Below are 27,160 nucleotides of genomic sequence, written 5' to 3' on the forward strand. Positions count from 1 at the left end.
TTTGAGGTCTCTACGTGGGCAGGATCTCTTGGGGCTGGCCTCTCAAGCGATGCAGGTGTGACTGCAATTTCAGAGGAAAACACCTTGGAGTTTAAACCTGTCTGAAAGAATCCACTTTGGTCTAAAAACCGCCACCTGTGAATTTTACAAAGAGACCCTAAGTAAATGTTGGTTGAATGCGTGAAAATTCACAACTACAAAATGTGTGTATCCCTAAAATGTTGAAAGAAGTAGAGTTCAACATGAGAAGTGAGTGAATTGCTTATTGCTTGCACGGCGTTCGCAATTAACTTTGACAAATTTATCTCGGTTGCAGGTAGCCTCTATCTATAAAGACCCAAGTATTGGAAATTTAATTAATATTGTTATTGTGAACTTAGTTTTCATTCATAATGAACAGGTAATAAAGTTTTTTCTTCTTCTTCTAACTGTATCCAAAATGGCATGCATGTCTTTATCAGTCTTGGTATAACCGACTACCAAATTCTTTTTGGATTTAGGACGGACCTCCTATGACTTTTAATGCCAACACTATACTAAAAAAATTTTGCCAGTGGCAACATTCCCATATGTATCCTGGTGGAATCCAGCACGATACAGCTGTTCTTGTAACGAGGTATGTGGAGTTTTTATGACTCAAAGAATTTGGTTCCTGGTCAAGGTTCAGCCCTTAGAGTAGTTTCTTAACCTAAGCACTATTGTCATTTTGGGCCAGACAATTCTTTGTGGTGAGGGGTCTACCTGTGCATCTGGCCTTACCCACTATTTGACAGCACCCCAAACTGTCAACTGTGACAACTGACCATGTTTTCAAATGTCCCTGAGAGGGGTTTGTGCAGAGTCACCTCGGACTGAGAACCACCAGCTCATGGGTACCAGGGAGGCGATCTCTGTGTTATGCAGGTCTGAGCATCCATCCATGTTCCTTCTAGAAGGTGCAGCTTGGTGTCATGCAGGATGTGAGTTCAGCATTTTCCCCTTTTGAGATTTACTAGAAGCTATAAATAATAATACTTCTGAAAATGTGAGCTCTCACAAAGACTTAAATCATAATACCATGTATCAAAGGGTGTTCAGGCCTCATTGTGTGAGGAAGCTTTAACAAGTTCGTGAGGAAATGGAATGAAAAATCATGGCAATTTCCTACGCACTTTTTGAAGTCCCTTGTATCTCCAGTTGGCCAAGTCTAATCTTGTCACAAACCAACACGCTCATGTGAAGCTCCTGTGAAAGAGAGAGCCTTCCCAGGAGTGTTCTCAAAGATTCTTTAAAAAAACAGATTGAACCTTCCAAGGTCTTTGGAAAAGTCCTGGTTGGAAAGATTTCTGAGTAAGGATCCCTCCACCCGATGTCCTACGCCTACCCTGTAGCTGCCTCTTAATATAGCTTGCGATTCTCCAACTTTTTTTTTTTTTTTTAGTTGAGGACCCCTGGCCTTGTTAGTTTATTCTCTGTGCCTCCCCTCCTTAAAGTATGTGTTGTTGTGATTGCCTGGAAGACATTGTTGTGCTGACATTTCCTCTTTGGTGCCCCAAGGCTATAAGTCTGTTTTGCTTTCAGGCAGGATATCTGCAGAACTCAGGACAAATGCGATACCTTAGGTGAGTCTGCTGTGCGCATCCCCTGCGACTGACACAATTTGCTGCATGTTCTTATTCCAAACCACAATTGCTGTTTAAAGTAAATCTTTGTATGTTTCTACGTTTGTTTTCCTTCTACCAGGTCTTGCTGAACTGGGCACCGTTTGTGACCCCCAGAGAAGCTGTTCCATTTGTGAAGACAATGGATTGAGTACTGCTTTTACATTAGCCCATGAGCTGGGCCATGTGTACGTTTCCTTTGAATAGCTTTACTTCATTCAGGTTGACCCGAACTAGATTCTTTGCATTAGTGAGCATCTCCGTGAATCGAAAGAGTAAACAGCCCTTCCTGCATCACACTCGGGTTTACAGGGTGGTAGAGCTTTGAACCTGATCAGGAAGCAGTACTTTGACTTGAGGAAATGGAATCATTGCAGAACAATGTTCTTCAGCCGTAGCTCATCCATGTCTGTTTTGGTCTAACTGCTCAGATTTCCCATGCGCGGTGTCATGTTCTCCTGTTTGGCTGCAAACTGGAGGAATGGGGACATCCCTGCCCTGTCTACGGAAGTAGTGCTACCTGGGAGCTCTTCCTGGATGGAACATCTTTGCTCAATATCATCTAGTCCTGAGACTTTCACTACTCCAGATCATGCCTGATCCCAGTTAGGCAGGGCTATGGTTCACGCATTTAGAATCTGGGGCCCCTGTATCCCTCTTTCAGGGACCAGAATGGACAGAGACACAGAGAAGTGCATCTTCGGGAGCCACTCTGTGCGATTTAGAGAGTGACGGCATCATGTTCTAACGGTGGGCAACAGTGTCTGGTCATCATAAAGTTGACTTTTCCATTTTGTTCTTCTGAATGGTGTGCATTCACTAGACATTAGTCTGACTTGTGATCGGTATGGCTTTCTTTCTGACTTTTTAGTTTATGGGGCTACTTGGTAGAAATAAGAGCTCAGTTTGAAAAGCAGTGGTCTAATTAACATTTCATAAAGTAGAGGGAGTCTGGCACAAATTCCATGCAAATGTTGTTTTTTTCATCAGGAGCCTTCTACTCCATTTTAACTCATAGCAGCCCCATGTGACAGAGTAGAATTGCCCCGTGATGTGTTTTAGGCTGTAATCTTTACAGAAAATACCTGGCAGTGCAGTAAGTTAAGTACTTGGTTAAGTACTTGACTGCTAACCAAATGGCTCATTCATGGTTCAAACCTATCAGCCCTTCGATGGAAGAAAAGCTCTGGCTATCAGCTCCTGAAGAGATTGCAGCCCAAGCCCGATAGGACAGCGCTCGCCTGCCCCGGCGGTCTCTGGGACCCCATGGTGACTGGTGGCATAGAACAGCGGTTTTCAGAAGTGCGGGTCTTGAGGTCTTTCTTTCAAGGGGTTCTCCTGCGTGGTTTGTTACTGCCAACCTCTAAGCTAACAGGTGGGCACTTAACTGTTGGGCCACCAGTGCTTCTTCTATGAAAATAATCTGTGCAAAATAAGTTTCTAATCAAATAATTTCAGAATGTACTTCATAGTCTTCACCTGCTTAGAGGCAAAAGAGTCAGTCATATAAAACTCCAACCAAACCCAATACACTGCCATCGAGTCTCTGGCGACTCACAGCGACCCTGGAGGACAGCGTGGAACTTCCCCTCTGGGTTTTGGAACCGGTAACTCTTTATAGGAGTAGAAAGGCTCGACCGTGGTCTCCTCTTGCTCACCCTGCAGCTCCGTTTGTAATGATGACCCCACCTGGCCCTCAGCCAGGGACAGGCTCTGATAGGCTCTGCATTAGGCAAACGAACTGATTTGTGTTTAGCACTATGTTTCCAAACTTATTGTAAGAGAATTTATAGGGAATTTCTGTATGCTTGTCTTGTATAAAATCCAGTTGCTTCTTTAAAATTTTAAATAGGGGATGAGATTGGGCCATGAAGAGAGTGGGATTGCAATAGGGGAGCTTTGTATGTTACGGAGACTAGGGTGAGAAAAGTGACAGCTATAGGAATAGATTCAAAGAGCAGTTTATTTGATTGCCAGATCGACATTTCCGTCAATATGTGGCTAAGAAAAAAAAATACTTTTTTAAGAAATATAAATAGTTTCCCATTCATGGTTTTCCCACAGGTGCACATAAACTTCTAGCCGGCCAATTTTTAAGCAAAGTGAGAACTTTGGCCAGTCAAACTCAACTCTACCGCAGTGTCAATGGGTAGTTCACAGTGCCCTCTCCTCTCCAATAACACACACACAAAGCCATGTAGCTGACATTGCCCAGGAGCTTTCATTTATATTATCCCTTCTGATCTTTGTAAGAATCCCTCAAGGTAGATAGTATTGGGTCCCTGTGTTTGACTAAGACTATTAAACAATCAGCACAGAGATTTGTGGCATTTGACCCTTTATCACCTTATCAAAAGGCCCCTGCACAGAGATTGGCCTGGGAGGCAGGTATCTGGGTCTAGGCTGAACTCTCCCACATTCTCTTCATGTGAGCAGATTACCGTGTGCTTTGCTTCCCTGTCTGTCGAATGAGAATAATACTTACCCCCTGCACTTCCCCCCCAACCCCCAACCCCTAATCTCCAAAGTGTCAAGAGGGGGAAAATGAAAGAACAATAGGGAATGATAGATGTCGGTAAATTAAACAAATCTCGTGCTTAATCCTATAATGGGAGCCATAATGGCATAGTGCTTCCGCATAGGCTGTGATCCGCACAGCCAGCAGCTCCGCCGGAGAAAGACTGGGCTTCCTGCTCCCATAGCCAGTCACAGGCTTGGAAACCCACAGGGAAGCACTATGTGCCAGCACTGACTCGATGGCAGCGAATTTGGTTTGTTTGTTTTAACTCTTTAATGAATCATTTTTGGTTTGGGGCACTATCTCATTTTAAGGAAAGTGAAATTCTGTATTAGCTTGCTACAGTTCTTTGTAGTAGGTGCTCTAGTGCACTTTAAAAATTAAATGAAATATGTATTAATTTGAAAAGGAGACATGGAGTTGACACAGTCATAACTTTAAGGTAATATGAAATGCAAGAATTATTGGAGGGGGAAATAAAGCAATTGGTTTTGTTGCGTTTATGGGGCATAATTGCGTGCTTCAAAAACAGCTTCTACCATTTTTGACGAGCTTCATAGATACGTCTAAGAGTTAGAAAGACTCTGGGAGGTAATTGAGTCTCTACAACATATAGAAACCTTTACTCAGTATTCCTGACAAACCCCACAGAGCTTGTCTAATGGAAGGGAAACACGTGGTATAGTGGACATAGAAATCGACAGTGGTACCTCTGTTGTTAAACAGTTCTAAGTTTGAGTTTGCAACTATTAGAATAGCAAAGGTCGGGAAAAAACAACATTTGCTCGGTGTCCGTAACTGCTTGATAGTTGAACCGAAAATCTGACTTGAGAAAACACGTGTGGGCAAAGAGTGAGTCACAAGTCCCGTCTCACCTGGACTGAAAGAGGTCGCGCCCTCAGTCTAGGGGACCCTCTCGCTCAGACAACATACAGTGCGCCTGCCGTTGGTTTTTTTTGCGCTTCGTTTGCATGAACTATCATAACCATGGCTCCGAAGAGAGTTAATGATTCCAGCAGTAAAGCTCAGAGGAAAACTGTTAAGAACCACAATTGGGTCAAAGAAGAAGACACCATTGAGAAATTTGTATCAGTTGCTTCTTGTCTGATGGGGAGGCTGACAACAACATGACTAAGTCGACATTTATCAACATTTTAAAAAATGTGATTACAGTGGCTAATGTAGCAAAAGGCGAAATTGTTAGCTACGAAATAATACAGACCGTTTTAAAATGCTTGAAAGTTACTGTGAATGTTGATCAACCAGAAGTAACTTGTATCCGAGACACTGAGATGGATGAAGGCTAAAAGCCTCCATGACTTACATTCCCCCCCTACCCCCCAAAAAAAGAATTATTAAGCCTCAGAAACAATTTGTTTTTCCCCGATTTCTTTTGGGAAAAATACGGTCAGTTCTGGAACATTTTGGTGTTTGAAGATGAATTTGGAATGAATTGAGTTCAATAACTGAGGTATCGCTGTAGATTCAAAGCCTCACTCCCTCCAACCTTAGTAACTGTGTGACTAAACCTTTCATGCGCATGCGACGTTGTGGACTCTGCGTTGAGCAGCTAACCACAAGGTCAGCCGTTTGAACCCACCAGCTGCTCCACAGGAAGAGCTGAGGCCCGCGACTCCCGTAAAGATTGACAGCCTTGGAAACCCAAAGGGGCAGTTCCACTCTGTCCTGTGGGGTTGCCAGTAAATCGGAATCGACTTAATGGCAGTGAGTTTTACGAGAATGCTCCATTAAGAGTGGAAAATAATAGCATTATTTATTGGGTCCAGGAGGTGATTAAGTGAGATCAAGGATCTAAAACATTGAGTACACTTCCTGGCTCACTGTGAGTATAAAAAATCTTGACCGTGATTGTTTAGTAAGTGCTTAGAGGATGCTTATTAACTGAGCCCTGCGTGGAGCTGAAAATACTCAGCTTACATGGTGCGGTAGATGGGATTTATCAAGCTATGGAGGGAACCTTGGTGGTATAGTGGGTTCCACATTGGTCTGCTAATCAGAATGTCAGCAGTTCAAAACCACCCCTTGGGAGAAGATGAGGCATCTGCTCCTGTAATGATGCAGAGTCGGACGCCCACAGAGCAATACCACTATGTTCTGCAGGGTCACGATGAGTTGGAATTGACTCCATCGCACTGACTTTGGGGTTCTGTATTTTTTGCTTATGGGGCGGTGGGGATAAGCATCCAGTTAACCCACGGGGAAACTGAGATGTAAATGTTTTGCTTGAGTTGAGGCTGTTGGTGGAGGTGCTACTTGGGTTTTGCTGCCAGGAGCTAGAACCTTGGGCTTTCTTTAAGAAAATGGACTTTCAGACATCGACAGTTAGTATTCAGTGTAGACAGAGGTTCTTGCTTTTTTCATCTCTAGTGGTAGTTATTGATGGGCCTGCATTTGTTGAAGACTAAGAAAACAAAACACAGGAGAAGTTAGTGGAATAGACTTTATGGCTTTTTTCACCCAATTCATTTTGTTTTTGAAACTAATCTCCACTTTTCTGTCCGTCTCACTCTTCTCGGTATTTGAGGTAAACATGCCCACTGCCATCAGAGAATCGATTCTAACTCACAGCAACCCGATAGGACAGAGTAGAACTGCCTTAGGATCTCTGAGACGGCAACGTTTATGGAAATAGATGGCCTCCTCTTTCTCCTACGGAGGGACTGCTAGCTTTGAACCAGTGACCTATCGGTTGGCAGTGGAGCACTTTGACCACTGTGTCCCCAGTGCTTTTTTTTTAAGCAGCTCTAGTAAAGGGGAACTCCTCCCTACATAATAAATTAATCCCAAGCATCGCTTTTCTCCCGGAAGACAGTTATCCTCAGCGGATGGTCCCTCTGAACTGGTTACCTAGTGGGTAATCAGCCGAGCTCAGCACGTGGGTCATCGAATTGATGTTTCTGGCGTGAGGAGCACCTCCCATAATTTCTTTTTCCACTTCCTCTGGCCAAAGCCAAGAATGGCAAATATGTGTTAATGCTGCTGCGCTGTTCCTTCCCGGGCCCACGAGCACGCTGGCAATCCATCACAGCTTTCTCTCTGGTGGAAGCTGAGTTAGTTTAAGAATCCTTTTTGTGGTGGACTTTTCAGGAAGCCGGTACCATTCATTGACATTGGTATGAATCATGAAACCATTTGCCATCCCTGAGTTAAGCTACTGAACTGACATGCCCCTGGTTCGTGCCTGTGGCTTTCTTTAATAGGTTTCATTGTGCACAAACTTTGCATAGCTTTTTAATGATATACCTACCTGGGTCTATCATTTGTCAGCCTGACCCAAAAAGGAGGAAATGCCAAGACTCAAAGTGAGTCTCTTATTAGAAAGCTTTGAGCTTCACATGTTTGACCCCTAAGTGACCCCTTTAATTCACATTACTATCACCTGGGAGAATACTTCTTTCCCTGCTATTTACTCATTACTTTTATTTTAGTCACAATCCAATCACATGAAGGGGTTGCACACTCATCACCACAACTTCAGAAAATTTTCTTCTTATGCTCATGCTTGTTAGTTCCCCATTCCCCCCATCCTCCTGGCCATGCCCCACGGTAATTATTAGATTTACCTGTGCTGGATTTCATATATCCTGCCAAATTCTTTACTCTTTAAGTTGGCCTTTAACAGCTTATTAGGAATTTCAAGTACTGTATTCTAACACGAACCGCAGCACGTTCCGAGCCATGAAATGCCAAAAAGTACCTTTAACCCAAATAATGGTCCAACCCACATCTCATGTTTTTAAAAGATACAATACATCAAACTGGGTGATCATTCTGTTTTATTCTCTGCCCAGTTTTTATGCAGTAAATTTTGGGGTGTTCTGCACACTGATATCCAGCTTCTTATCCAAACGACAGTAGCCAGTTGTTATTATATTTCCTCTTAGACAAATGCCTTCTCAAGACAGTTGTAGCAGCGTGCTTCCTTGATGCTTATTGACATTCTCATCATTGTCTCATTGGCTGCAGGCTTAACATGCCTCACGATGACAACAAAAAATGCAAAGAAGAAGGAGTGAAGAGTCCTCAGTATGTCATGGCTTCAACATTGAACTTCTATACCAACCCCTGGATCTGGTCAAAATGCAGTCGGAAATATATCACGGAGTTCTTAGAGTAAGACTTGACCTTTCTTTTGGCACAGGTTTCTACTCTGCCCTGCATGCAGTGAGCTGACGGTGGGAGTCAAGCAGGCCTTTTGAGTTGCTGTTTTTGTTGACATTCCTTAGCTGAGGGGAATGGGGGAATAAAACTCTCTGGCATCTCTGCTGTTTAGATCCTGGCCAGAATTTTAGAAGATAATCAGCTAAGCCTAAGAAAGGCTTGGGGTTTTAAAGAGAACATGCACATTTTGCTGCATTTTGGGGGAAAGCTTTGAATATGTTCGTGTCTTTGGGGAGAGAGCGTGAATATGACCCATAAGGCCGACTACTGACATTTCTGTGATTGTAGTTCAGTACTTCTGGCCAGGAATGGAGCAGAGGAGGGAGATGATCCCACGGACGGTGATATGGGAAGATAGGGACTGCAGCACAGCCACAAGCTGTCGTTGAATTGGGGCCTATGTCTCTCTCTCTCTCTCTCTCTCTCTCTCTCTCTCTCTCTCTCTCTCTCTCTCTCTCTCTCTCTCTCTCTCTCTCTCTCTCTCCTCTCCTCTCCTCTCCTCTCCTCTCCTCTCCTCTCCTCTCCTCTCCTCTCCTCTCCACCACCTCTCCCTCCCACCTTGTTCTCTCTCTCCTCTTTTTCTCTCTTGTCTTTTCTTATTTTGTTTTTCACACTTCCTGCCAGGCTGCTTAAAGGTCCAATTACATTAGACAGTGTCCCTGTGTCACAGATTTATTGCCCTCCTTTCCCAGAGGAACCAAAGGTTAAGTGATTTTCCCATGGTCCCTCGGTGTCTGTTTCTGCACCCACAGGGAAGAAGGGGGTTGATGAATTGGACTCACCAGGTGTGGTTCTCTCTGTGAGGTGACTGCGGGAAAGGGAAAGAAGTAGATGCTTGCTGCTGCTGTTCTCCAGAATCAGATGGAGCAGGGTGTTTTCTTTCTCCGCATCATTGATTCGCTCACTCACCCATCTGTTCAACAAACACTTGCCAAACACCTGTTGCTAAGGACACGGCTCCATGCTTGGAGGAAAAGTTGCTTTGCCTCTAAGAAGTTTATAGTCAGAATGGAAAGATAGTAAAAAATAAACATGCATGATAAATGCTGGAACACATGTGATAACTACAATAGATACATAACATAAACACAGCAGATATATGTGTCATATATATTATATGATGTATTATACACATGGCACATACATGGTATATAAAATAGAGCATTGTTATATGTTATGTTATACATGATATAACAGGTTATAGATAACATACCATATATACTCCAGTATAAGCCAAGGCACCAAATTTGCCACAAAAACCTGGGGAGCTTTTTCAGTATAAAAAATGTGCTGAAAGACTCAGTTTATACTTGAGTATATACAGTATATAACATACAATACAGGTATGTAATATATGTTATAGTGTTACATATATGTTATATATGCTACAGATGCATATATAAAATATAATAGATCCATAACATGCACATGTGATAAATACTAAAGCATATATTATATATATGTACTACTGACTCTGCATACTGTTCGTGGTTCTTCAAACAAGTATACACCAACATCTTACCTTGCTTCTCTTTTTTAACTTAACCTTAACCTTAGATGACTAACTTAACCTTTTTCTGCAGCTCTGGGCGGGGCGACTGCTTGCTCAATGAACCAGAATCCAGACCCTACCCTCTGCCTTCCCAACTGCCAGGCCTTCTTTACAACGTGAATAAACAATGTGAATTGGCCTTTGGACCAGGTCATCAAGTATGCCCATTTATGGTAAGTGTCTGGGGCTTTGTTTTGTTTTTATCTGTTAATCCGCCCCCCCCTGGAGTCCTGATATACTATAAACTACCCAAAGAGAAATCAAGATTAGCATGCTATTAGCATGATGATGCTAATGCCAATATCGTTGTCTTTGATGATCAGTCAGTCACTGCTCCAAGTCAGTGGTCCATGGCCTGCACTCTCCTTCCACTCTCACGAGGCCCACAGGGAGATGTCATTACTGCTCTCATTTTACAAGTGAGGCTCAGAGAGGACAAAGTTGTAAAGCTGACAATGGCAGAGTTCAGTCTTCTCTCCCTGTTTTATTTCATCCCCTTTGATTTGTCCTGGTGACCTCTCTTAAAGGCACTCTCGTAAAGTAATTCATGAAACAAGCCCCTCTCGCTCTTTTAAGTTGTCAAGAGAATGTCCTCTGACCCATCGGAGAAAATCATTTCCGGTGGTAGCTCTGCAGGTAGTGGACACGTGAGATTTCATGTCCATGTCTTAGGCGTTTGGACCAGGGACACGAGCCCCGGGTAACCGGCTGCCTGTGAGCAGAACTCTGCCTTTCTAGTTGTCCCATTTCATTCCTGGGGGGGTTGTTTGCATGTCCAGCTGGCTGACTTCCTGGCACAGACTTTGGATACAGCAGGGAGAACTGGAAAGTTCAATGATGCCATGGAAAAATATAAAAACGCATTCGTAGTGATATGTATTACAGTGTTACTGATGATAGCAAAAATTAGAATCCATCCATCCAAACGTTTCACAAGGAAATAATTAAGCAAATTATATATTCATTTTGTGGAATATTAATTTAAAATATACACACATGGAAATGCTTCTGAGAAAGTTTTAAGTCCAAATAGGAGGATAAAAAATTGTTTTGGAAAGTATATTCTTGCTTAAAAGCAGGTAAAAGACCCTTTTTTAAAAAAAATGAAATTTTTGAACCTTCTGAATTTTCTGTAATGGACATAGCTACTTTTAACAGATACTGAAAAAAGCCTTTAAAAATGATAACCTAAAATAGAGATGAAGTTTATCAAGTTATGTAAATCTTAAAAACATTGTGTTGAGAGGGGCAAAAATACAAGTTGCAGAAGACACATCAATGGGATACTCTCTGAGCCGAGTTGAAGTGCACACTATACAATGCTGTGTGTTCCTGGTAGATTGAAATACCTTGCAGCAAAGACAACGAGGATGCTGAACGGATGAGTACCGTTCAGAACAGTGGTCATCTCTGGGAGGAACCAAACACGCAAACAAACACCAAGGGAAGTGGTGAGGTTCAAGATTGATACCCAGGCAAAGGGCCCTCAAAGCTTTGTTTCTCTGCCTGGCTGGTGGGTATGATGGTAACTTCTGTAGCATGCATGCCTAAAACACCGCACAATACCTTGTCCCTTTTTTCCTCTGACAAGACCTGAACAGAGCTGTAATGAGAAGTGAAAATAGGATTATAATATGACCTTATGTGGCTTCATTAGGAAAGACAGGAGCCCTGGTGGCTCTGTGGTTAAACACCAGGCTGCTAACCAAAAGATCATCAGTTCAGCCCCACCAGCCACTCCGTGGGAGAACGAGAGGACACTCCGTGGCGCTTGTGATGGCAGCCTCGGGAGCCCTATGGGCAGTTCTGCGCTGTCCTGGAGGGTTGCTGTGAGGGGGGATCCACTTGACACCCACGGGTTTCATTTTCAGTTGCAGTTGGAAAAACAAATACTATAGTCTGAGGGTCCAGCTGGGCTTGAACGCAGATGCAGCCTCCGTGGGTGGTAATGGAGCATGCTCCTTCATGCTCTCCAGCCCCCAATTTCTCATCTGAAATATGGGGAGTGGTTGCTCAGGAAGTAATTTCTCCCAGGCATAGAGATGTATCTTATAGATTACTCTCTGTTCCTTGGAATATTTAATCAATTGTACTCAAAAAAGGAAAGAAGAAAGAAACATTTCCCTTCCAGCCAGTAGTGCCTCATTGGCAGATCACCGATGAAAAGCAAGTCGTGCCTTGTTCAGTATGTCCTGAATCTCACTGTGGCTTCCTTGTCGTTCCACTGACATAAGCAGAAGCAATGTAAGCGGCTCTGGTGCAATTACGTGGATGGGGCGCAAAAAAGCTGCCAGACTCAGCACCTGCCCTGGGCCGATGGGACCGAATGTGAACCCGGAAAGGCAAGTAACACCGCACCCTGCTCTGCCTCACCCCCAAAGTGTGCAAAAATGTGCAAGATTTTGATGATATGATCAGTTTCCTTTGTTTATAAGCTTGTGTTAGTCTGGGTACATTAGAGAAACAAATCCACAGAAACTCATATGTATAAGAGAGAGTTCTATATAAAAGGTAAGTGCACATCAAGAAAACATCCCAATCCAGTGCTGCCCAAACCCACAAATCCAACATTAGCCAATTTGTCTGACACCAAGCCTCAAAGTCCTCCATTTCACAAAACACATGCAGTGATGCCGACTGCGGGAGGAAAGCCGCATTAGTGAACATGTAAGCATCTCAGTGCTGGCAGGGGTCGCCACACGGCTGCTCCAGCACCCAGGGCTGCCTCAGGGTAGGTCCATGTGGCTTCTCCTCAGGGATGTCTTGCAGGAAGTGAGCCTTGCCAGCTGAAGCAGGGAACTGGCTAAGGCAGCTGCACCCTGGTCCGACCATCAGAAAACAAAAGACCCGAGAACAAGAAAGGCGAGGCTTTATGAGCCATTGATCTCTCTGCCTTTCAATTAACCCCACATGTGTTTATCAGCCAGGTTGGCACAAGAAACTTTAACTCAAAGCTATTGTAGTACATGTTAGCATATGTGTTAATATTGAAGTATGAGGTCATCTTACTATTGAAAACTATGTCAACTTACAGCTTTGTTGCCTTATTCATTGCTTTAATTAAATTTTGGAAACCCTGATGTGCTTTTCAATGTGTGGGTAAATTTAATAGGGATCTGCAGGGTCTTTTTCTTGTTACTTCTCTTTGTTTTGGAAAGCTATAACTAAGTTGACAGAGCACCTTAGAATCAAGGAAACACAGAAGTGCTGCGTATCTACCAGGTTCTCTAGGAGGACACTGGGCTTCTCCTCACTTGCCTTGTTTCTTTTCGGGAGCTATGATGTCACCTGGGCAGTAGCCAAACCTACATCATAATGAACTGGTCATAATGGTTCCACTTCTTTGTTACTAACTAAAATCCTGTTACCTGCACGAACCACAGTTCACAGTCTTCCCTGCACCAGGCTGTGACTGCTCTAACTTGGTGTCCACCTGAAGCAAACGTGGTAGCGTGTAAGTGATGTCATCGTCATCATCTTCATCATTTCTTCAAGTTTTGGGTTGCAAACAGTTGTAGATCTAAACTTCACTTTCAGATTTTCCAAGTGAGCGAGGACTCTCTCACTTGCCAATGACGATATTCCTTGGGCTGTATTCCGGAGTCTGTCTTCTTCCTTACGTATAGTTTTCCTTTTCCTCCTGTCTTCCCATTGTCCATGTTGCTGACGTTTAACATTCTCCCTCGTTTCCTTTTCCTCCACTTGTAGCACCAGTAGAGTTCAGGATGTTTCAGTGGAAGGGAACTTTGGAGGTCACTCTTTGTTCCCTGATTTCATAGCTGAGGGAACTGAGAAGAGTGAAGGGCATGCCTGTGCTCACTCAGATCACTGGAGCAGAGCCAACCCAGACCCCAGCTCTCCCCAATTCCAACGGCCTCTGTTGTTTGATCGGAAGGGCCAGCAGAGTGTCGTGATGTGGACACTGCTCAAGCACACTGAGCTCTTGAGTTTCGAGACTGGAGCTTTCTTCACCTGCTTCTTGGGTTGCCAGAGAGTGATAGGAGCAAGGGGGTATGGACGTTACTTGAAAAATAGAGTCCAATGTCAAAGTAAATGATTATAGTGAAGACAACTTTGAACTTCAGTTGGCAACGAAGCTCAAGATGTAACTTTTCAACGACTAGGATTTCAGCAGTTGCGAATCGGCTTCTCCCAGTAAAGACCACAGCCGAGACATAGGCATCATAGTGCGTGGAGGTTTCATTGGCTTACAACGGAGGGGAAGTGTGTGCGTTATCGTTTAAAAGTTTGTAGAAAAATGTCATTATCTTTTCATTCCATTTTCCCATGAATTTTTTGAAGTCCCCTAGGGAGACAGGCATCTCCTTGACCAAAGAATGAGTTGTGCACTTCTGGGCAATGTCTCAGGAGCCCTGGTGGTGTGGAGGACTATGGCTTGATCCGCTAGGCACAGGGTCAGTTTGCTCCAACACGCCAGTTGCTCTGCAGAAGGATGAGACGGCCCATTCCCATCAAGATTTTATCTCAGAAGCCCCAAGGGGCCTGTAGGAGCTCCATGAACCAGAACTTGATGGCAGTGAGTTTGGTCCTGGCTTGGCACAATATTTAACTGCATGGGTTGTTACTCAGAGGATCGCAGGCCTGGAAGGAATATGGCTCTAAGGTTCCCATGGTGGCCGTTGATAATGGATATGACACATTCTTACAACATTTGGATTTGACCTTTTAAATACAAAGACTCCAACAGCTGCTACCAGTTGATGGGAGGTGCCAATGGACAATGAATCGAGTTGATAACCTGGCTAAGAGTTACACTGCTCTATTACTTCCACAGTAGCTGTCTGATCTCAACAACAAACGACACTGTTTTTCAGCCCCAGGCACCCACCACCCTGTCTATCATTGACAAATATTATTGCCGGAAAAACCACAGCAGAGCGGAATTGTCAATAATATGATGAAGGAAATGAATTATACTCAGTAAAATGATTATCAGGGAATGGCTATAAAGGTTTGCACAAATATTAAAAAATGGTGACAGCTGTTATCAAGTCAGTTCTGACTTATGATGGCCTGTGTGTCAGAGCAACACTTCTATCCACGGACTTGTCAATGGCTGAGTTTTCCAGAGTAGATCACTGGGCCTGTCCTCCCAGGCCCCGCCGAGGGAATGTTGATAGCCCAACCCTTGCATTGTCAGCAACGCACGCACTCACTTGTGCCCCAAGGACAACGGGCTTAAGTAATAGAAGATAGTATATTTGTTTTTACCTAACCTTACAAAATATGTATTTTTAAGAGTTAATAAATATGCCGCCAAACCAAAATTCGTTAAAATCCACATCGTGAGTTCTACTGCCAGGCTGCCTATGGAACTGCAGTCTCCTGTGTGATTGGACAGCACAGCACTGTTTGCATTTCCATTGCAATGCTATGAAAGAGCAGTCTGTAACCAAGGCTGTTGAAGTTACCTACTTTTACTTTTTCCAAGCATTTTCCAGCATGTTCCAGCCAATCTGGAGTACAGAACTCAGAGGCTTTCTCTGGTGTCTTTTGTTAATCATCTGCTTTTGCAGGGTGATCTTATCCCATCCTAGGGATGGGGCTCTTGAAGAGGACCTTCAGAAGACCCATTCCAGTGTGCTTGTGTTCAGCAAGGCAGGAGGCTTAAAGGCATTCCAAAGGCCAGACTCAAAAGAGTTGCAAAGAAGCAACGATGCAGAGAAAATAATAGCAACATTTCTAGTTATGTTTTAGAAAAGTGACCATGTATAGCAGCTCTTATTAATAAGCATGGACTTACGAGAGGGTACCACCCCAAAAACTGTAATTTTTGTTCTCTAAGCTATGTATTTAATTTTTTTTTACAAAACATCCTTATTGCCTTCAAAGTACTCTCCATTCCTCTTGCTACATTTGTCAAATTTGCAATTCTATTCTTGGAAATATTTTGCAAACTCATCGGTTCATGTCCATCTTCATTCACCTTCATTCACGGAAACAAAAAAAAAGAAGTCACATGGAGCGCGGTCAGGTGAATAAGGTGCGTGGGGCAAGAGAGGCATGCTGGTTTTGGCCAAAAACTGGTACACTGAGATGGCTGCGTGAGCAGGTGCATTATTGTGGTGGGAAAACTAGTCCCCCATCTGACACAAATCAGGCCTTTTTTGTTGCACATGGTTATGCAATATTTTCAGAATCTCTAAATAGAAAGTTTGATTAACAGTCTGACCTGGTGGAACAAACGCCAAATGCACTCTGAGTCAACATTTTCATCAGTTTGGAAAGTTGCCGGATGTCCAGAACTTGGTTTGCCGTCAATCGACATTTCATCTTTTTTGAAACCAGAAAACTACTTGTACGCTTGAGTTTTCCCCATAGCGCTGTCCTTGTAAGCTGTGTTCAACACCACAACAGTTTCTGTGGCATTTTTCTCGAGCAGGAAACAAAATTTCATCGCTGCACACTCTTCTCTTAAATCAGCCACCACACAAAACAAGGTTCCAGTGAAACTGTTTTCATGAAAAAATTCACTCTGATCAGAAAGCACCTTCCCAGGGGATGCCACTGGGTACACCAACTCAGAGTGCGTTGCTAGATGCTTACCCAGCTGGGGTGGGAGGAGGAGGGGTGCCTACCAGAACAGCTCTCCCAGCAGAGCTATTTCCTGTTGTTGGTTGGTTTTTTTTTGGGGGGGGGGTAACTTCCTTGTATATATGTTTATTCCTATAAAGAGTATGGATTTTATGACTGCCAGTAATAGTGGCTATGTTGGTATAGAAATTCTTTGTGGTAGTTTTCTATTACATTTGGTAAAATTGGTGCTAAAATCATGTCTATATGCCAGAAAATTCTGACTCTTTTGGGCATCTGTTTTTGTTTTTCCCTTTCCTCTCTCTCCTTTCTGTCCTCCTCCCTGGCAGTAATCTATCTTGGGCTGCTGACACAGTGTTATTTTGATGAACGACTCACTAATGTCTTTTTATTTTCTCCCATCTCTTGTTAAGTCCATTTTCATTTTAACCTTGTTGGTGAGTCTGAGTTTGCTACTCTGTTTTAAGCCTCTTTGGCTTAAAAATTGACCTCCTTGCCCCCCTGTTAGCGTCTTAACAAAAGGTGCATTTATGTAGAATCTCATTTAAATGGCCTTGGCCACTTTTAAGAAAGACTGAATATATTTTGGCTCCAGCTTCAGCATTCAATTAATGCTTTGTTATGATGTAATGACTATTCCAGTATGTAATTATTGTTTGTCCAGTTTGTCTGCTGCAAGGTTGTCTTGGCCAACAGGTATATGCCAACCAGCCACATTTCCAGTCTCTATCACCTCAGGCACTTTCCTTATTCCTTTTGAACACCCACAAGTGGTCATACAGCAAGAAGTGTTTCATTTGAAGACCGTGTCCTAATTGTCTTCTAAAGGGAAATTGAAAAGTACAGCGCTGATCTGCAGCACGACGATAAACCCACGTCCTTGTTTTGTTCTAAGGTCTATGTCCCTGCTTAATGGAAATTACCATCCTTTTGGAGTGTGGTCATGTGTGCAGGTAGCGTCTACAGAACAGAAAGACCAAGAGCCTTAAGTCTGAAGTGGTAAGAGGAGGATGGAAAGGCATTTCCAGGCAGCTTCTCATTATTCTCATTATTAAAATGCATGAGTCGTCTACTCTGTAGAATTAATAAAATGTGTATCTATCAGCAAGATTTGAGGGCTGGATTTGGGCATCAGATCTGACTTCAATTACATATCAGGAATTTTGTCTAGAAGAGATTCAATTAGAGCAGTGTCAGCAAACTGAATCTCAGTCTCTCTCTCTCTCTCTCTCTCTCTCTCTCTCTCTCTCTCTCTCTCTCTCTCTCTCTCTCACACACACACACACACACACACTTTAAAGACAGACAGGTTAGGGATGCTATAGCAGCTCCACAGACACATCAGAGATTCAGGTTAATAACTTTTCTTCGACAGCAGTGGTTCTCAACCTTCCTCATGCCATGACCCTTTCATACGGTTCCTCATGTGGTGGTGACCCTCAACCAGAACATTATTTTCATTGCTACTTCGTAACTGTAATTTTGCTACTGGTAGGAATTGGGTGACCCCTGTGAAAGGACTCTTCAACCTCCAGGTTGAGATCCCCTGTTCTGCAGTATCCTATGCAGATGACCTTCTTCTTCAAGGTCATCAAATGGCTGCTGAAGCTCAAGCTTTCAGGTCTCAGTTCCAGGCAGGATGAATTCAAAGAGCAAGGGACAAAAGGATTAATGGATCTTCCCAGTAATCCTGTCCAGTGAATTCTTTAACCACCCTTAACTGTAGGGGATGTTGGGAAACTATGGAATCTGTTACCAAGGAAGGAAAATAGAACTATAGGATGGGCAGCCTGGAATCTGAGCCTTACCAAACCATCTCATTGACTTCATTTTTATTTTAAACTCATCATTATGTCAATGTTAAAAATGGTGCCTGTTTGCTGACCACTGAGAGACAGTTGGTGCTCCCCTCCTCATCTCTGTCTCCAACCGGGCACCTACCGATGTGTGCAGTTAGTCTCTCTGGGATGCCTTCTCTTCTGTAGAAATGGGCTGGACAGTAGCATCTGCTTCATAGGTTGGCTGTGAGGGTTAAGTAAATTAATATGGAAAAATTCTTATAATGGTGTAAATACAGCAAAAATGCTTGCCATTATTATTACAGTTATTGTTTAAGTTGGTTCCTCACATGCGCTAAGCTTTAGCTACATCATCTCCTGTTCCACTCAAGAGCACTTTGGCAGATAGCTCCCATCTTTTTTTAGCTGTGGAGACAGAGGTCTGTGTTTTGCCCAAGGCCAGAGGGTGACTAGTGTGTGGAAGAATCCGTGCACATTTGACTACAAAGCTTTGCTCCCCCAGACCGGCACTATCCAACCTGATAGCCGCTCATCACAGACGGCTAATGAGCACTTGAAATGTCTCTCTGAACCAAGATGTTCAATAAGTGCAAGAAAGTGTAAAAAACTCCTGTTAATCGGTTACAAGCTAAATCAGTAAAATTTTAGATATCTGGGGCTCAATAAAAAATATGCTATTAAAATTTGTCTTACCTGTCTTCGTACTTTAAAACATAGGTACTGGAAAGGTTTAAACTGCATATCTGACTCAGTTTACCCTGATTTGGATGGTGAGGCTGGCTGTTGCTGTAAAGATTTACAGTCAGGGACACCCTAGGTCCCTGTACATCAGAGTGGAGGCCTGTCCTGTAGGGTCACTACAAGTCAGCATTGACTTGATGGCAGTGAGTTATAAGTCTTGACGATAGTGAGAAAAAGAAGATTGTGTAGTAGTGGCCTTCAGTACTATATAGGTAGCTGGCTCTCTGTATATGCATATAGTCTAAGAAATGCTTAAGATGACCATAAAGAAAATTATCAAATGGTTTCTAGGGAGCTTTGTGGTCAACTCCAGCCTCTGCCCAATTTTGTGTGTGTGTGTGTGTGTGTGTGTGTGTGTGTGTACTGAGTTGCCCTTGGGGTTCTACTGCAGAATCCTTCAAGCCTCAGCCCAACAGCCCAGGGAAATCGACAGGTCCTCAGGTGCCAAAGGATAATTGCAAGAAGGCCCTGTAGAATAGGGTAAGGTTAATCACATCCTCTACGTGCTTGCTCGCCTAGCCTCTTGTGGGACCCACTGGTCCGAGGGAGACTTTCACCTGCCTCTTCTTTCCCTACTCTCCATTAAACTTCTCCACCCCTGGCCAAGTGTACTGCCTTGACTTGCCCAGATTCCGTCACCTCCCAGCCTCTTCCCCCGGGGACCTGTCCTCCTTCAGATACTGCACTGCTGCAGCCACCAGCTCTGCTTCAGAGCTGAGCCGCCCCAGGCATCCCCCTCCTGCAAGCCCTGCTGCCACTGGCCCTTTGTGACCTCTGCTTTGTGTCAGGGCTTCACGACCCAACAATAGTGGAGGGTTGAAATGGGCTTCTTGAGGTCCTCCTCCTGCTGAGGAGTTGTGTTTTTAATCCTCAGAGCCTCCTTTCTGCTCTGTGCTGGCGAGTCTGAAACCGTTAGTAACCAAAATAGCCATAAAGATTAGGCCTCTTCTCTATTGCCCACCTTGCTTTAGGCGCATCCTGTGTGATTTCTGGGCGTGAGTTTATAGGAATCATGAAATTGCCTTTTTCTCCCTCACTCTCCTATTAAAGCTGGATTTTTAAATCCTTTGGGATCAATAAAGCTTTCTATTTTACCAGGCTTGTAGCATCTCTAAGCCTCATTAATGGAGATTCACTGTGCACATCCAATTAATAGCTCATTGAATCCTTGTCTACAGCCCATGTGCCCATTCCTATCCCTTCTTTCCCAGGTAAATTAATCTAGGCATTTGAACCTGGCTGCCGGAGCAACCCCGCCAGTCTGGAGCCAATCCATCATTGGCCAGTTTATTCAAGCCAGGGGTATGAGAACACAGCCTAAAATCAATAAGTGTGCAATGAAAATCCCCACAATTTCCATTATTCATATACCTCAGTGGTTCTCAACCTGTGGGTCGCAGCCCCTTTGGAGGGTCGAACGACCCTTTCACAGGGGTCGCCTGATTCATAGCAGGAGCAAAATGACAGTTATGAAGTAGCAGCGAAAATCATTTTCTGGTTGGGGGGTCACCACCACATGAGGAACTGTATGAAAGGGTCGCAGCATGAGGAAGGTGGAGAACCACTGATACAGATGATAAATGTGCAGCACCAAGCTCTCCCTCACTGTTCCCCTTATTAAATACAGCACTGCAAGTTTGGATTTTGTGTTCCCAAAGAACTGGAGGGCCCTGTGACTGATGGATCCTGGGGAAGGTGGAGTCACTTTGGAACCTGCTCACGGACTTGCGGAGGGGGCGTCAAGTCAGCGGTCCGAGAGTGCAACCGGCCTGAGTAAGTCCTGGAGTGTTGCTCCACTGGCGGGGGATCGGGAAGGGGAAACCCCACAAAGGGATCACTCATCTGCAGACAGATGGAGTGCCCCTTGCAAGTTAAACTGGTGGGCCCACATATCCACCCTCTTGACTTCTCCCATAAACCTTTGTTCATGGAAGTTGTGTCTACTTAACAAGTTGTGGTTTCCGGAGTTTGCGCTCAGGCCTGTCTCGCTGCCCTGTCCTCCCCAGTTTGAAAAGCACACGAATCATGTGTGCGTACACCAGGTGACAAGGAACACGGGAGCTGGGCATTTCATCCAGGGTCCCTTTTTCAGTTGACTGCTGGAATGTGCTCACAGATCCCTGAGGCTGCACGTGCAGACTTCTGGGGGACCTGGGACCCTGCATTGGGACCATGCTTTGGAGTCACTGGAGCTGTTTTGCAGGGCTGCACTCTTGGTTTGCAGATCGGGAGTCTGCTGCCTTTGGGCTGGTTCTCACTTGGTGACCTTGGCGCTCCCTACCAGCCCCACAAGGACTTTTGTCTTTGTTCTTCCCCAGCCACTCACGTGTTTGTTAGGGAGGGAGCGATCCACAAGTAGACTGAAGAATCACAGTTGTCTCCCTGAGGAATGACATCCAATCTTGTGTCGATCTACGATGTGTACATCTTAAAGTGATGGGAAATTCACACCCGGGAAGCAAAAATCATAGTTTGGAAAGTTCTCAGAAGCACGACACATAGATCTTTTACAGGCTGGAGCACCCAGGAGGGCTCCATCAGCAGGGCTGGTCTGTAGGTGTGTGATGGCATTTGTGTGTGATGGTTATTTGTGAGAACCACATTGACCTAGGATTATTTAAATTGATTTCACCCATCTGCACTAATTTATTTTTAGCTGCTCTGGTTGGAGACAGCAGGCAGTTTGGGGGAGAAGCAAGCAGGGCAATCAGGAGGGAAGTGGACTTGTGCAGTATAAGAGGCCATGTCAGAGACCAAAAAGAGGGGAAATACCCAGATAGTAGATGGTTTCCCAACAAAAAGGGGCTTTTTCAAGTTACATAAGAACAATCTGAACAGTGTGACCCAAAAGGAATGTAGCTGTCAGCTACCAGTGTGCAAGCCCTGTTCTAAACGGTTATGTTATAGTATAGATCCCAGATAAAGATCGATGAATTTTATTTTTGTTTGCAACGCACTGTTTATTTCTTGTTTAATACTGGTCTCCATAGCGAACAGCTGAATAGCTGCGCTGGTCTGGGCTCCATCTCACTCATTCTGTAGCTCTGGGTATAAGCTGACAAACACCAGGTTTTCTGTAGCTCTTATCTATTTTCTTTAGATTTAAAACATAGTACATACTTTAAAAAGTTCAAATGGAGAAGTATATTATAAAAACATTTCTAACATCATTATTCCTAATCCGTGTACACTCTCCTTCAGAGTAAGCACTAAGAAACGGTTAGTTGTATATCTTCTTGTTTTTCCCCACCTTAATATTATAGATGTACCATATGTACTCAGGTATAAGCCTAGGCACCGAATTTTACCACACAAAACCGGGGGCCTTTTGCAGCATAAAAATGGCTTATACTCGAGTAGCTACAGTAATATAAAACAGACTCACTCATGACAATCCCGTAGGACGGGGTAAAATTGCACACACACATACCCCCCTCCCCCCACCCCGCCGCGAGTTTCTGATACTGTACCTCGACAGGAGAGGAAAGAGCCATCTTTCTCCTGCGGAGCAACTGATAGTTTTGAACTGCCGACCTTTCAGATTGCAGCCCAACCTGTAACCACTACACCACAGGGCTCCTGTAGCTGTAATGTACATTATAGCAAGTAGTTATTATGCAGCTTCCACAATATTAGGAAGCTTCCAAAAGTTCATGGGAAAAAATTCATTATTCTGTTCCATTTTCCACAAACTATTTGAAGCCCCTTTGAAGGAAATGTGTGTGTGTGTGTGTGTGTGTGTGTGTGTACACACACACACATGACGCAGTGGCTACAACAATGGGCTCAACCCCAGCAGGGTGTTGGCACAGGACCAGGCAGTGTTCCTTTTGTTGTACACTGGGTTCACTGTAAGTCAGCACTTGGTTGATGGCACCGAACTCTAATATGTAAACATAATGATGTATGTAGGAATATATACACACACTTACATGTGTTCATCTGCAGCTTGCTTTTAAAATTTAACTTTATATCCCATTTATTTATTGACGCTTTAAAATAAAATATTTTAATAGTCACTGTGATCACTCCATTAACACTGTAAACTGTGTGTTGCTTATGTGAGCAAGAGTCTCATGATGAAATACGGATATCGCAAACAGTGGGCACTTTAACACAATGGACACCGAGTATTCCATTCCAAAGGTGCACTTGGCTCTTTCTCTGTTTTTCCTCATAGCAACTCCAGAAGCAATGCGGATGACAGTGGAGGGAGATAAATCACTCCCCGGTTGATCTGGACAGACAAAGGGAATCATCCCAGATGACAATCTCAGCAGAAAAGGGTCTGGGCCTTCAAAGTGAAGCCAAGATCCTCACATTCAGAAGTTAAGGGCTCATCATTCAAGACCCCAACGGGAGGCCCTTGCCCTGGCTCTTTTCTATGGGAACCTTTAAAACAAACGAGCCCTCCTGGTTGGGTGTCAGCTGTGACATCATTTTCCTGAAAAGTCAGCCCCGACACGTGCACGTTAGGGTGTCCCTGTCAGCTGAGGCGGGAGACGGCCTCAGAACACGGAGGCTCCCCTGGCACTGGAGAAGCTTCTTTTGGAAAGAGAGACAGAGGAAGGAGGAAGGCCCAAGCTCTGTTTCAAAGCGTGCTCAGAGAACTTCACGCGGCAGGTTTACTTTGTGGGACGTGGGAGTGCCAGCACTGTTCTTCAGGAGCGTGAGAAACAAACCCTGTTTTCTCAGGCCATCCCCTCTCAGTACGATGAGCCCATAGACTGTCTACTTTTCTATTCCAATGCATGTCTGTGAAGAGCACAGGGCTGTTTTATTTTTCACAGTATTCTTGTGACTCAAGAATGTGCTTATTTAACATCTGGACACTCAGTGCTGTATTTTTAGTTGCTGCTGCTGATTTTACAGTTTCCTAAAAGTGTGAAAGTCAAAGGAGACGTGGTCTCACATGCACAAGGGGGCATGCTAGATCTGATGAGCCAGCTGGAGAGCTGCATGCTTTCTAACTTTGGTCACACACATGTTGGTCTCAATTAGTCTATGGTGTTACATGCTTGCCAGCATGCGAATGGGGGTCTGAATCCTCCCTCGCCTCTTTAATCGCTTTTTTTTTAACCCAGACTTGATTTGTGAAAGATAACTTTCTGCTCAGTTAAGGTGATCATGTATCTTGGTTTTCCAGGATAGCCCTAGTTGACACGTGTTGCTAGAGGAAATCAATTGACCAGTTGTCTTCTGCTGTTGTCGTTGTCGTTAGCTTCCGTTGACTTGGTTTTCCAGTGCATGGCAACTGTATGTAAAATAGAACGAAACCACCTAATCAAACACCATCCTCACAGTTGTTCTTATATTTGAGCCCAACGATGTAGCCAATGGTCAGTCCATCATGGGGAGGGCCTTCTGCCCTTCTACCTGAGTGGGCAGGATGCCGTTCTCCAGGGATTGGACGCTCCTGACAACAGGCCCAAAGTTGCCTTAGTCAGCTCCAGCTCACTGCACTCTCCCCTCGGTGTCAGAGTAGAATTAGGCTCTTGGCGTTTTCACTGGCTTCTCCCCGCCCCCCTTTCTTTTTCAGAAGTAGATCTCCAGGCCTTTTTTTGTGTGAGGTGTCTCTGGGTAGACTCAAGCCTTCAATCTCCTAGTCAACAGCCCAAAGCATTAGCTGTCTGCCCTGCTGATATGATAATTCTTCCTTTTCACCCTCAGGGTGTCTTTGGACAATAACTTAATGACATGACCCCTAAGAAACAGGTAATCGGATAAAAGCTAAAATTAGTATCACCACCAACATCACACATACAGAAACAAGACCTAGAAGATGCCGTATGACATCACACAGCACATTCTGCACTTGTTATTTTGTGCTCTGGGATTTGACTCCAGGCTTCCCAGTGACCAGAACAACACGGTTTATATCATTGTTAGGAGGCATCACAATGAAAAATCCTGCTAGTTCTTTAGGAAAGGCAGCGTGTCCTTTCACCATAATGACTACGGATGAAAAGGCTTGCCTGCTTCATCTAGGAACGCTAATCTGTCACTGGGCTGTAAAGAATTGCCACGAAGTTTTATGGAGACATTGAGTTAGGAGTAACTTGTTGGGAAATCTAGAGAATTGGTTGCAGTAGGACAGATGTTCACTCAGGACAGAATAAGGAAACTCAGAACCACACTGCACCATTTGGGAAGACCATTAGTGGTCACCAGTTGAGCTCCCAACATGCCCTGATGGCATAGTGATAGATTGGCCTGTTAAGCAAACGGTCAACAGTTCGAAACCACTGGCAGTTCCTTAAGAGAAAGATGAGGCTTTCAACTCACATAAAGAGTTAAGTCTGAAAAAACCCACTGAGCCCTTCTACTCTGAAGGGGCCACTGTTATGGGTCAGAATGTGCTCAGTGGTGGTCAGCTTGGTTTGGTTTTGGAGTTGAGCTCCATTCGCTGCCATCTAATCTTTGTGTAGCTCTTCATCATTCCCTGCCCCTGGACATCAGACCTATACTTTTAACAATCCCCTTAAGCACAGGAAGCACATTGCCTCCTTGGCAGCGGGGGGTACCCTTAGAAATCCTGCCCTTGTGCTAACCGATGGAAACTTGCCCCAAGTTCATTCTAAGCCAGCAGAGAAGTTGTGATCTCTGTTCAAAGCCATTTTCAGACCAAAGTTTAGCTTTCCTTGAGGATAGAATGAACCTACAGTGACCTTCCCCCCAATTCCTGCATCGCTTTGGCCACAGAATGAATTTCCCCGTGGGGTGTGTGTGTGTGTGTGTGTGTGTGTGTGTGTGTGTGTGTGTGTGTGGTGGGGGGGGTGTCAGGGGTGGGTAGTGGGGAGGTTTAAAAAAGTTTATGGAGAAGTGGGATTAAAAGATAATAGAAATTTCCCACTAATGTTGAAGTCCCCATGTATGCATTCGCAGGCTTGCTTGTTTCACACGTGCTTGAATGAGAGCTTTGACTTGGCTGCCCTGAGTAGTTACTTCCATAGTAATTAAATCTCGCCCTTTCCTTCAAGCCTTTCCGTCCCTATTTGACATGCAACATTGTGTTTCAAAGGAACTTGGTAGTTGGAAACTGTGGTGAATATTATTTTTTAAAGCTGCATTTCCTGTCATTTCCAGCATTTGCTTACATGGAAAAAATACGCCTATCCAGCTGAACTGCTCAATTACAAAATGAACGTTTTCCCTTCTGGATGGTGACCTCAGAGATGGCTATGCCCTTCCCTACTACTGGGTATATACCAGTCAGGCAGCAAGCACACTGTCTGAAACTAAGAAGAACCATGAATTTCAGAGGAGCAAGTTTTCAGTTATTGAAGTTAGCACTAGTGAATTGAGAAATGACTTTTATGTAAAATGTAATTAAAGTACCAGATCATGGGTTGTCCAGGAAGAAGTCTCTCTTCTGAGAAGACAGCATGGTAGAGAAAGGCAGCTCTGGAGCTTTGGGGTCAGGGAGGCCTGAGTTGATTTCTCCTGCTTCTTGAACTCAGCTCCCTCTAGTCAGACAAGTTCAGCTCACTGGTACAGTGTTTCCCAGAGTGGGTGATACTGCCCCCTGGGGGTGCTGGAGTGATCCAGGGCCGCTGTGAAAACAGATCTTTCACATCTGAAAGGTACTCTGCCCTAATTAGTTGTGTGTTTGGCTGCTAACTGCAAGGTTAGCAGTTCAAAACCACCAGCTGGACTTTGGGACATAAACAGAGCTTTCTACTTTCGTAAAGAGTTACAGTCTTGACAACTAAAAGAGCAGTTCTATCCTGTCCTGTAGGGTCACTATGAGCCATCATCGGCTGGATGGGAGTGAACGAGTGAGTGAGTGGATTATGGGCTATTGTATGGACGTTTTTCATTGCTGGGGGATAGTTGATATATATATATATTTTTTTTTTCTTCTGAAAATGGGGTAATAGGCCAAATAACTTTGGGGACCTAGCTCCTCTGGAAAATAAAAAGGCCTGGTAATCAATTCAAGAGCAACTGATTGTACCAACCACCCTCAGGATGGCTGAGTCAGAACATGGAAAGCGGCATGTGAGAATACCTCAAGGGCTAACACACTTTCTCTGTAATGCTCCAGAGAGGAAATAGTTTAGATTTTGTGGGTTCCTTAGTCTGGGTCACAACACTCCACCATAAATGATGGAGGTCACTATGTTCCAATAAATCTTTATCTGTGGACACCGGAATTTGAATTTCATGGGAT

The 27,160-nt window shown here is 44.1% G+C and overlaps 1 protein-coding gene across 3 annotated transcripts in view; it reads left to right on the forward strand.

Annotated features, from left to right (window-relative positions):
* Positions 1-27,160, forward strand: part of ADAMTS9 (ADAM metallopeptidase with thrombospondin type 1 motif 9) — a 180,630-nt gene that overhangs the window by 39,701 nt on the left and 113,769 nt on the right. For 2 of the 3 annotated variants that reach the window (XM_075549934.1, XM_075549936.1), the window contains exons 5-12: positions 317-400; positions 501-616; positions 1,561-1,601; positions 1,723-1,828; positions 8,146-8,292; positions 9,924-10,065; positions 12,127-12,234; positions 20,615-20,760. In XM_075549934.1, coding sequence (XP_075406049.1) covers positions 317-400; positions 501-616; positions 1,561-1,601; positions 1,723-1,828; positions 8,146-8,292; positions 9,924-10,065; positions 12,127-12,234; positions 20,615-20,760 — 890 coding nt within the window. The remainder of the gene's footprint in view (positions 1-316; positions 401-500; positions 617-1,560; positions 1,602-1,722; positions 1,829-8,145; positions 8,293-9,923; positions 10,066-12,126; positions 12,235-20,614; positions 20,761-27,160) is intronic. The other variant, XM_075549935.1, reaches the window with a different exon arrangement.

The sequence above is a fragment of the Tenrec ecaudatus genome, chromosome 5 (genome assembly GCF_050624435.1).
Source record: "Tenrec ecaudatus isolate mTenEca1 chromosome 5, mTenEca1.hap1, whole genome shotgun sequence".
In the NCBI taxonomy this organism is placed as follows: domain Eukaryota; kingdom Metazoa; phylum Chordata; class Mammalia; order Afrosoricida; family Tenrecidae; genus Tenrec; species Tenrec ecaudatus.